At 47.4% G+C, this 11985-nt stretch overlaps 1 protein-coding gene and 1 pseudogene across 27 annotated transcripts in view; both read right to left on the bottom strand.

Annotated features, from left to right (window-relative positions):
• Positions 1–7118: 7118 nt before the first annotated feature.
• LOC136401825 (U4 spliceosomal RNA) lies at positions 7119–7251 on the bottom strand (annotated as a pseudogene).
• Positions 7252–7432: 181 nt separating this feature from the next.
• Positions 7433–11985, bottom strand: part of KIF1B (kinesin family member 1B) — a 150801-nt gene continuing 146248 nt past the window's right edge. For all 27 annotated transcript variants that reach the window (XM_066375007.1, XM_066375012.1, XM_066375011.1 and 24 more), the window contains one exon: positions 7433–11889. In XM_066375007.1, coding sequence (XP_066231104.1) covers positions 11847–11889 — 43 coding nt within the window. In that variant the 3' untranslated portion in view covers positions 7433–11846. The remainder of the gene's footprint in view (positions 11890–11985) is intronic.

The following is an 11985-nucleotide window of genomic DNA, read 5'->3' as shown; positions in this document are numbered from 1 at the left end:
AACTCCGGGCAGGAGTGTACTCATTTGGTATTTGGGCAAAAGCAATGGGTGCCAGGAAATGCTGGTCCTCACAGGATCCTGTGTGGGAAACGTAGCCCCTTTCTGCAGGTGTAGAAAAAGGCAGAGAGCTGGAGGGAATGGACTTGATGGGGTACAGCGGGCCAGGCTCGGAGGCCGTGTCGTTGAACCCCTTCCCGTAGCTGAGGAACTGAGGCCAGTGATGGTGAACCCTGTTGGTCCAGGGCATTATGAGTCTCGCACGCCTTCTCAAAAGTCTCCGGGGGCCAGGCTTCTTGACCTCAGCACTGAACCCTGCCGTCTCCATCAGCAGACTTTTCTTAGCACCACCAGTATTCTTTAGGATTCTTTTTTCTTCATATCACCTAACAGTTGCTTGCACGTAAGCGCTCAACAGATGTCTGATTACAAAAGTCACGGAGCCAGTTCATGGCTCAATAGTGGCCCAGTTGTGACTGATTCAAGTAACCTGTGCAATTGATACTATTTCCATCACACCAATTGTACAGGTTACTTTTTAACACAGGTTTTTTAATAATTTTTTTTCTTTTTTGCATTTTTCCGAATCTGGAAACAGGGAGGCAGTCAGACAGACTCCCGCATGCACCCGACTGGGCTCCACCTGGCATGCCCACCAGGGGGCGATGCTCTGCCCCTCTGGGGCGTAGCTCTGCTGCATCCAGAGCCATTCTAGCGCCTGAGACAGAGGCCACAGAGCCATCCTCAGCGTCCGGGTCAGCCATCTCTGCTCCAATGGAGCCCCGGCTGCGGGAGGGGAAGAGAGAGACAGAGAGGAAGGAGAGAGGAAGGGGTGGAGAAGCAGATGGGCACTTCTCCTCTGTGCCCTGGCCGGGAATAGAACCCAGGACTCCTGCACGCCAGGCCGACGCTCTACCACTGAGCCAACTGGCCAGGGCCGTAACACAGGTTTTAACAGATAACTTCCATGTTAGCACTCCAGTCCTATGGGAGGTTAGGAGGTGTTAATTTTACAGCAACTTTTTTTTTTTAATGCAACAGTGGAATTTTACTCTAAAAATTTAAAACAATACCACAATGTACTTTATCTTGTATGTAAATATTTTCTTATGTTAGATTTTCTTCACTAGCGATTCTTATGTAAACTTGTTCTTTTCCTTGCGTTGCTTCCATATTTGCTGGTCTTGTACCAGCCAGGCCTTACTTCTTTTTATCCTCTCCCTCCCCTGGTATGGGAATCACAGACTGGGTTTGACTCACTGTACAGACATCCAGGTGGGGCGAAGGTTAGAACATAACTTCCTCCTGAGAGGAACAGAGGTCCCTGTCTTTTGGTTCATTTTCTTAATTTCCTCTTGCTTTTACTGGGTGCAGAAATAGAGATCTGTAAGCAAACCCAGAGTTTATTTGTGAAGCTATACTCATGGTGCCTGGCTGCCCTTAGTGCTTCCTTGAACGGGGAAAGGAGTGACTATGAAGATGGTGAACAAGTAAGCTAGCCAAACCAGAGAGATCGAAGCAGCTTCCGTCACTGCCAGGCAAAAGCCCTGCATTCACCGAGAACCAGGTCTTTTTTTTTTTTTTTTTTTTTCAGGGACAGAGAGAGTCAGTGAGAGGGATAGATAGGGACAGGAATGCAGAGCAGAGAGATGAGAAGCATCAATTATCAGTTTTTTGTTGCGACACCTTAGTTGTTCACTGATTGCTTCTCATATGTGCCTTGACCATGGGCCTTCAGCAGACCGAGTAACCCCTTGCTTGAGCCAGCGACCTTGGGTCCAAGCTGGTAAGCTTTTTGCTCAAACCAGATGAGCCCGTGCTCAAGCTGGCGACCTCGGGGTCTCGAACCTCGGTCCTCCGCATCCCAGTTCGACGCTCTATCCACTGTGCAACCGCCTGGTCAGGCAGGTCCTCAATGATTTTTAAGGGTGTAAGTGGTCCTGAGACCAACCAATTTGAGAAGCACTGCTGTAGTCCAGCTCGTGTATTAAAGCTGAGGAAATTGGGGCTCTGAGAGCTGAGACTTGCTGAGTCACACAGAAAGACACAAGAACCGCCCCTCTGGGGACGGATTAGGTGCTCTCCCAAGTCCCGCTCAGTGAAACATGGGATTTGGACACAGCTTCAGTGGTAGGACAGCACGTTATTGGAGTCAGAGCAGATGGCTTCACAAATGACCTGAAACATCTTTCTTGGAAGCCGCCTGATGGAGAGGGAAAGGAATGGGTTTAGCTGCCGCACTGACCTCACTCAGCTGGCTCGTTTTGTTTCTTTCTAGCTGTGCAATTTGGGGCAAGTTACTAAATCTCAAGGGTTTCTTTATGTGTAAAACTGGAATGACAAAATCTCACAGGGTAGCTCTTGAGTTTGATGAAACAAATGGCAACTTGTATCTGGTACTTAGTACCCATATACTATACTGCTCACAAAAATTAGGGGCTATTTTATAAAATACCCCCTAATTTTTGTGAGCAGTATAGTTTCTATCTTTTTGATAGAATGGACTCAGAAAGAAGAGACATCAACGGTAGTGGAAAATAGGACTGAATCAGACAATTGCTCCTAGACTTCCTTGTGAAACGTGGGAGAGAGGTGGACGCGCATCTGCAGCTTCCTGCAAAACTTGAGTGGCTCCCATAGTTCCACTAAGTGAGAAAATGTTCCATTAATTGAATTGCTTGTTATAGAAAATATTCCCATTTGACAATGAAATATCGAAGAATTTTGCAGTATCTTCCCGATCCAAATACACATCATTCCCAGTATCCCCAACCCTTCCCCCACCCCGTGCATCCCAAAACAATGTCTGCCTCTGTCTGAGCTTGGTTCCATGGGGGCTGAACAGTATGACTTGCAGTATTTCTCTTTTAAAATTGATTTTAGAGAGAGAGCAAACAAAGAAACATCGACTAGTTCCACTTATGCATTCATTGGCTGATTCTTGTATGAGCCATAACAGGGATTGAACTCACAACCTGATGCTCTAACCAGCTGAGCTACCCAGCTAGGGCTAACTCATCGTATTTCTTGTAGGGCATTGTCTGCTACTAGTATTTCTCTCAATGGGTTTTTGTTTTGCTTTAAATTTGGGAGTGTCTTGGCCCTGGCCAGTTGGCTCAGCGGTAGAGTGTTGGCCTGGCGTGCGGGGGACCCGGGTTCGATTCCCGGCCAGGGCACATAGGAGAAGCGCCCATTTGCTTCCCCACCCCCCCCCCTTCCTCTCTGTCTCTCTCTTCCCCTCCCGCAGCCAAAGCTCCATTGGAGCAAAGATGGCCCAGGCGCTGGGGTTGGCTCCTTGGCCTCTGCCCCAGGCGTGGCTCTAGTAGAGTGGCTCTAGTCGCAGCAGAGCGACGCCCTGGAGGGGCAGAGCGTCGCCCCTGGTGGGCGTGCCGGGTGGATCCCGGTCGGGCGCATGCGGGAGTCTGTCTGACTGTCTCTCCCCGTTTCCAGCTTCAGAAAAGAAAATAAAAAAATAAAAAAAATAAAAAAAATTGGGAGTGTCTTTATTTTGCCCTTATTTTTGAAGTATGGTTTTGCTGGGTAAAAGTATTCTTGTTTTTCTTTCAGCACTCTATCATATTTCAGCGGCTATAGCTGTCACTGTTTCTGATGAGTGGTTAGCTGCTAATCACATGGTCATTATCTGGTATATGATGTATTGTTTTTCTCTTGCTGTTTTGAAAATTTTCCCTTTGGCTTCCAGCAGTTTATGATGTGTCTAAGTGTGGCTCTCTTTGTGGTTATTCTATTGGGGTTCACTGAGTTAGACCTATAAATTAATGTCTTTCAATGCATTTAGAAGTTTTTAACTGTGATTTCTTCAAATAAATTCTTCTGGCCTTTCCCTCCTCTAGAATTCCCATTTCACATGTGTTGGTACTCTGTTCAGATATTTTATTTATTTTTTGTTGTTGTTATTGTTTTTGTGACAGACAGAAAGAGGGACAGACAGATAGGAAGGGAGAGAGATGAGAAGCATCAATTCTTTGTTGCGGCACCTTAGTTGTTCATTGATTGCTTTCTCATATGTGCCGTGACCATGGGGCTACAGCATATCAAGTGACCCTTTGCTCAAGCCAGTGACATTGGGCTCAAGCTGGTGAGCCTTGCTCAAACCAGATGAGCTGCGCTCAAGCCTGCGACCTCGGGATTTCGAACCTGGGTCCTCCGTGTCCCATTCCGACACGCCATCCACTGTGCCACCACCTGGTCAGGCTATTTTTAGGTTTTTAGCTTGGCTTCCTGAGAGCTGCCCTGTGTTTCCTTAACTTCGTTGTTGGCCAATGATTTGGTAAGATGTTGTGTGCAGACACCTTGGCTGTGGGGCGTGTGTGTGTGCACACACAAAAGGAAGGGCATTCACAGCCCACCCATTTCTCTCATTTCCCTGGGCTTTTACTTTTGGCTGGGCTGTCAGGAGTCTCCCCTGCACATGCGCGGTTTCCCGGTCAGCAGTGTGCTGAGAGCTTCCCCAGTCCTTCTATTGCACTCTCAGTTCCAGTTTCCCTGTAGAATGTCAGGCTGTTTGCCCACTGAGACCTCCAGTACGCTGCAAGTTTTTCCCATTCATTTCTCAACAAGGTTGCCATTTTCAGTCGATAGAAAAGCTACAGCTGGTCTGTGGTGGCGCAGTGGATAGAGCGTCAATCTGACACGCTGAGGTTGCCGGTTCAAAACCCTGGGCTGGCCATGGTCAGGGCACATATGACAAGTGTCCAATGAACAACAAAAGTGAAGGAACTATGAGTTGATACTTCTCATTCCCCCCACCCCTCTCTCCTTTCTCTGTAAAACCCATAAATAAAATCTATTTTTGTCTGTGTGTGTGGCAGAGACAGAGTCAGAGAGAGGGACAGATAGGGACAGACAGGAAAGACAGGAAGGGAGAGAGATGAGAAACATCAATCTTCATTGCAGTTCCTTAGTTGTTCATTGATTGATTTCTCATACATGCCTTGACTGGGGGGCTACAGCAGACCGAGTGACCCCTTGCTCAAGCCAGTGACCTTGGGCTCAAGCTGGTGAACTTTGCTCAAACCCGATGAGCCCGCGCTCAAACTGGCGACCTCGGGGTCTCAAACCTGGGCCCTCCACGTCTCAGTTCAACACTCCATCCACTGCACCACCGCCTGGTCGGGCCATAAATAAAATCTTAAAAAAAAGAGAAAAAAAGAAAAGCTACAGGTTTTCCTCCTTGTCCTCCAGACAAACATGATCAGGTCTGGCGGCTTTGGAGCAAAGCCCTGAGCTGGTAAAACAACTTTTGTTACCAACAGAGAGGAGGTGGAATGGGGAGAAGAGGGAGCAGTCCTGAGCAAGAAGCATTAGTATCTAGTTTTTTCCCCCAAGAATAAGTGGCTTTTAATTTGTCTGCCTTTGGACAATTTCAAGAGCCTTAAAATGCTTTTAGTAACTTTTTCCCCATTTTATGCTTTCTTATGTTTTGCAGTGAGCATTCCCTATTCTCCCCCTATTGCCGTGGCCAGCACTCCCCCATGGCATGGTCCTTTTGTCTGCAACGAAGGTCTTCATCAAGTCCACCAGAGAGCCTTGGCCAGGCAGCTGGGTTGGTTAGAGCATCATCCTGATACCCCAAGGTTGCAGGTTCCATTCCCGGTCAGAGCACATACAAGGATCAATAAGTGGATATATAAATAAATGGGACAACAAATCGATGTCTCCATCTCTCTCCCTTCCTCTCTCTCTCTGAAATCAATAAAAAAAATTAAGGAGTAAGAAAATCTACCAGGGAGTGGTCAGGGTCGGAGACTGTCACTGAAGGCTCTGATCCCTGGGCACACTGAAACTCATCCTGAGCCGAGGCTGCCTCCTCTAGGGTTCCCGTGCCATGGGCCGGGTTCAGCACGGCCTCACAGCATGTGAGAGGCCTGGAAGCAGGAGATGCAGGGAGAAGTTTCAGGAAGGACTAGCGGACAGGACCGCCGAGCCCCTGCCATTCTCTGGTGGCTAAGTCTGCAGGCTCTTTGCGTGCCGGGCTTCGCCTCCTGTCCGTCCTGCCTCCTTCCCTGTGTCAAAGTGGGTGAATGAATGCTTGTGAACTTCAAATTGCTATATAGTCTAAGATGTTATTATTATAACCCCTAATGTGACAAAAGAAACCCAGCTCCAGGAAGCTGACTTTCTCAGCCAGTGAGTGGCAGAACTGAACTTTAACCCAGGTCTACGAGGGCCAGCCCCACACTCTTTCCTAATCAGATCAGCAGGCCATAATCAGGCCCATTTCCCCAGTGGAGTGGGGCACAGATGGATCATAGTGATGTTTAGTTGATTTTCAATGGAAAGCTACATTGAAATTAATTTTCAATGATTAGTTTTGGAGAACAAACACTACTTGTAGATAATTTACAGGTACAACTTCACATAAGAGCTCCCTTCAAGAGAGCCTAGGGCCTCCCACACCTTTCAACTTTGCTACAACTGCTTCTTCTTTCTGTGGGTTGGGTAATAAGGAAGGCCAACCATGAGATTTGTTGCAGGAACAAATTGATTGCTCTAGTCTGAGATTTGTCAAAGGAGATTTGTCAAGGGAGAAGTTATGCTGAGTCAATGTGACTAAACATCTGGACACACCCAGGCTAAATAAAAACAGCTAATTTTTTCTTCTATTGCAAATGTTACATGCTACACAGCCTTCTTAGTTCTTTGTTAAGGTGCTAACAACCAGCAAAGAATACTGTTTCCCAGGACTGGTGGAAAATTCAGCAACCCAGGCTCAGGAGAGCATAGCAAGCCCACCCTCCCACCCCCAACAGATGGACAGAGTGAAGCCCTGGCTTGCTAGGGTTACAGCACCATGCTGACCTTTAGTTTTAAAAAATCTTCAAGTGCTTAGCTTATGATGCTTAAGAAAGTCAACTCATATTACTGTTCACGTTAATGTTTGGCCTTGTCTTAATTCCCCAAGTCCCAACTCAAAGCATGGGCAGGAATTCTACTAACACAGCTCTTCTATGCAAACATCCCAGGGCTGAATCCTTTGTTTGCCTTACAGAAGAGGGTGTGTAACATACTAGTTGGGGCAGATTTGAAAATCCCAATTCTGCCACTCACTTGGTGTGTCATTCCTGCAAATGCACTCAAATGACTTGTTCACATGCTAGGTAGAAAGATCAACGTTGCAAAAACCCAGAGACCATATATATTCAAAGAAACAACACTTCATTAGTTTTCAATTAGCAATAATCGTGCCTCGGATAAACCTCATTGGCTACGATACTGCCACTGCGCAAAACTACAACACTTCATTAGATTTCCTGGTTATACAATAACTGCTGTTCTGAATGATCAGAAAGGAACATTCCAGTCATAGCATCATGACTTTTGTCCTAGGAAAGCAGTATCTTCGCAAGTCAAGAAAAATCTCTGGGTAAATACCATTCAAGGGATGAAAAATAAATACACGTGGAGAGCCTGCTGATGCACTGGTTGTACCTTTATTATTTGACCTCGTTCACTAACAGTTCTGTGATGCAAGGTTACCATACACAGTTAGAGAGTGTCTGCATTGCACACCTAAGGCTATACAGCAAAAGAACCAGAATTAGTACAAATACAAGAACTATATTTACATTCTGTATACCCACGCTCCAAACATCAGGTAATATTTACATAGTAAAACATGGAAATGAAAATCTGAACTTAATAATGTACATTGTTGCTTATGTGCTCAACTCCTTCACTGGGGAGAGATCAGGTTGCAAAGTCTTGGTTCAGAAAGGCCACTTATGTTCATCGGTTTGTTGTGGTGCACAGGATGGTGACATGGGACTTGAAATTTCAACGAATGAGTACTTTAGAGCCACAGAGTCTAAGACATGCCTTGAACGTGAGAAGGCTGGTGGAGCCCTCAGGGGAACCGACGTCAGAACACGCAACATGAAAAGTAACTCGAAGACGTGAAAACAACGCATGACAGCCAGGGTTTGGCAAGAAACCGGCCTCAGCGCAGACCTCCCATCTTGAGCGCATGGCCTTTGGCTGTGAGTTTTTAACATGAAATTTGTATCAACTCTAATTTCTCCCTTTAAATAATTAGAGGCTTTCCTAAGATTTTATGGGGCTCAAATACAAAACTGATAAATGGCCTTTTGAACAACAAAAGCAGATAATCTCTCAGCTGATATTTCAGTTCTAAGGGAACACAGATCAATGCACTTCTACCTCGCACAGAACTAGTTTGGCCACACGCTTGGCTGAATCATCGTTGGCCATGGTGGACAGCTGCACAGTTAAGAGTCCTATTTAAAATACATTCAGCACACCTTCTGGGAGCAGCAGCAGAATTCTTTTTAAGGAGCAGGTTAACAGTCACATTTTACAAACGGAACCGAAAGGGAGAATGAAGGGCCCACATTAAACAAACAAGCCCGCCACTGCCCAGGAGAACCCAAGGGAGCACAGCAGGAGGGCCGCCAAGTACTGGCAGGTGCTACAGGCTGGGCCGTCCCTCCTTTTCCAGTCCAATGTGCAATTAGTTACAGCTGTATAAATATACAAATACCTTACAAAATTAAATATCCCTGTAAATTAGAGAACAAGCAGCAGGCAACAAAGTCTTTGCTTTGAAATATGTGCCAGGAGAAATAATTTTCTTTTTAGATCCCAAAAGACCTTTCTCAATGATTTCATTCACTCCTTCAACTTAAAAGAGCTGGGGAAAGTCCATCAGAAGTATGAGTACCGGCATGAGTTCCACGGAGCTGAGGGGGAAAGTCTACGAAATAAAAGTGGTTTCCTAGTTGAGTAAAGTCCTTCTCCTCTGCCGTCACCCATCCCAGCAACGCCCCAGAACCGGAACCAGAACCGGAACTGAGGGGCCTGCCAGCCGCTGGAGCGGCCTTCTCCCCCAGCCCTGTGGTGCGCACCTGAGGGCTGGCTGACCCCCAGGCGGGTGCAGACAAAGGCGTGGGCACTGGTTTGTACTGGTCTGTGTGGGCCACGGGCCGTATTTGGTTCTGGCAGGAGAAAGGACAGGGACGGAGGGGAGCTGATGATTGCTTTTAACTGGCACTTGTTCCAGTTTGTGTGTGTTTTGTGTTAATTTGTGTGTGTTTTCTTTCTTGCCTTTTTTTTTTTTTGGCTTGTTTAAAGGAGTGCTTTAGGAAAAAAAGAAATGAAAAACCCTCAAAAGGTGGTTTCCTTAAAAGGCTAAGTTCATTCCTCAACTTTCCTGCCATCATGGCTTCAGCTAAAGCCTCAGAAATTGTTCTGTCACAACCCCTCTCTGAGCTTCACAGTGGGGCTGAGCCTGTCCCAAGGGAACATCAGTCCCGAGACCTTGCCGGCTCCAGTGTGAGGACGGCCCGAGAGAAAGAGGGGGTCCCAAAGGGGCGGTCTGAACCAGTCTGCCGCAGCAGGGGCCCCACAGACGGGGAGCACCCGCCACCCAAGACCCCTGCTTCCTCACGAGGCCTTCCTCCCTGGGCATGTTACAAACAGTCCAGTCTGACCTGTTCTGTTCTAACAGCTGACACCTCCAGAGCAAAGACTTTCCATGCCGGTTCTGTCTGAGTTAGAAGAAACAAAAGCCAATTCAGTGTCTCACACAATTCCCCTCTCGCAGCCCTCCCACCCACTGTCCCCCAAGACACAGGTCCTTCCATCAAACTCCTAACAGTAGCAGCATCCACAATTTAATTCCAAAAGTAACCCTCAAATTTCATTTCCCTGAAATTAGATTTCCTTCCAATCCAGGAAGCTGTCTCTAAGCACCGACAGACCCTGGATTTGAATATACACCAGAAGGGCATACTGTGTCCATTAGACAATGCAGAAACCTCTAACTACATCAAAATCATCGCTTAGAAAACAAGTAGTGTTACTGTTAGTGACCTATGCTCTAGGAAGTGAAGAAAACCTACTCGAGTTTTTATTGACCACTTTTCAGACAAGGTCACAGCCTGTGATTTCTCTCTTTTCTTTTATTCAGCTCTCTGTGACTCACTCCTACTCTTTGCAAGGCAGTTCTGGGTGCAGCTGGGAGCCCTGTTCAGACATGAGCCCAAACAGGACATCAGAAGCAACAGTCCAGGTGACGAGGAGCCTGCCCCGCAACTCCCCTGCCAAGTGCGTGCCCCTGCCCTTTGCTGCCTGAAGCAGAGCCAAGCAGTCCCCCAGCAGCTCAGGGCTGGGGCCCTCAGGCTTCACAACACGGGAACAAGCAGACCCTGTCCTGAATGTCCAAGGGAAGTGCCAACAGAAAAGGCTGAGCAAGGGAGGTAAAAGATGGTACAAAACAACCCATCAACTCACTGGCAAAGCAAGTCAGTAAGCTGGACACCTTTCCTCCATGTCACTCCTGTAAAACCTGCTGGCAGCCGAGAGAAAAGGAGTGTCTTCCACAATGGCCTCCGGAAGCAGCTGTCCCTGTTCTGTCAGGAGACTGTCCGCCTCCCCGGCACTCTGACTCTGCTTCCACCGGAGGGGACCAAGAGAGGCTGGGCGGAGGCAGGCAACACCGCTTGCCTAGGGGCTCCCTTCTCCACCCCCATGGCCTTTTGTTCTGTTCTGAGTGGTGGAAGGCAGCTAGTTCTTTACGTTTTTTTTTCTTTTTTCTTTTATTATTATTCATTTTAAAGAAGACAGAGAGAGAGAGAAGGGGGGAGGAGCAGGAAGTATCAACTCCCCATATGTGCCTTGACTAGGCAAGTGCAGGGTTTAGAACTGGTAACCTCAGTGTTCCAGGTCAATGCTTTATCCACTGCACCACCACAGGTCAGACATGGGAGGCAGCTGGTTCTAATCCTGGGAACCAGAAAGCAAAGCCAGCCATGTTTTTTATGACTATAGGGGACAAGCATCGTTGAAATAATTTTCAATTTGGCAGGGATTATTGAAAATAATTACTGGATTCAGAGGAGACTTCCAAGTTTATACTTGAAAGCTACATTTCTTTAATCAAAGGGAGCTACAACAATCACAAGGTCATTAATCAGCATTACCAATTACAAAGACAATGACCATCAAGTTCCTTATCAGAAAGTGAAACGCTCCCCCTTGTGGGACGTTTGTGTATGACACTGCGCTGATCCCAGTCTGTCCCACCACCTGCGAAGCCCAGAACAGAAACGGAGTGAGCAGCCCTGGCCACAGGAAGCTTGCTGCGCACACGAACCCCTCCTGACCACCGCTCCTGTGAGGCCTTGGCTGTTCCCTCTGACCAGGTCAACGCGACCACAGTCTCAGGCTACAGAATCCTCTCTTCTCCTCTCTTCCACGACTGAAAACAGCACATAACCATGGTCAAAGTAAGCCCCACTTTCAGAAAATATAACTGTCCTGTTGCTGAGTTCACCACAATCCTTTCCCTGAATGAAAAATGCAGGGATTAGCAATGGAAAAAAGCAACAGGTTCTCAGAAGGCCAGATTTCTCCTCCCTTTGTCTCAAAGCCACCCAAGAAAAATTAAAGCGATATCACAAATAGATAAAAGAAAAAAGTATGTCATCTTGGAAAGGAAAAAGACAAAGATACCCAAAGACAGTAGCACAGACATCAGAGGTGGTCGCAGTGGGGAGCTATCATACAGACAGAAGCCAAAGTGTACCAAAAATAATTGGGAGAGTCGCTGGATTCCCCTTCAGGGTTTTGTGTTTTTTCCCCTTTGGTTAGGCCACATGCTGCTAACAGACTCTCAGCACAGGAACAAAGGAACAGAGCACAGAGCAGTGGAGATGGGGACAGGGGCTGGAGGAAGTCCTAGACGGGGCTGGGAAGTGGGTAAGCCACAGGATCACATACAGGAGCAACCATCACGAATCACACAGAGGAATGAGAGGTAACCCTTCCTTTATCTCCCGGAAGGCGAGCAGGGCGCCCCCGCAGAATCACTAGTACTTCGGCTGGCTCGGGCATCTGCGGGACAGTTTTGACCTACGGGCGACATAAGGAGAGGCAGGTTAGGAAACTGGGTGCGGAGGTTTTCCCCTCGCAGGCCTCTTCCCCACAGTCCCCTCCTTGGACTTCATC

This window comes from Saccopteryx leptura, chromosome 3, assembly GCF_036850995.1.
Source record: "Saccopteryx leptura isolate mSacLep1 chromosome 3, mSacLep1_pri_phased_curated, whole genome shotgun sequence".
Classification (NCBI taxonomy): domain Eukaryota; kingdom Metazoa; phylum Chordata; class Mammalia; order Chiroptera; family Emballonuridae; genus Saccopteryx; species Saccopteryx leptura.
Note: the sequence above shows the minus strand (reverse complement) of the source record. Positions and strands in the feature narration are given on the sequence as shown.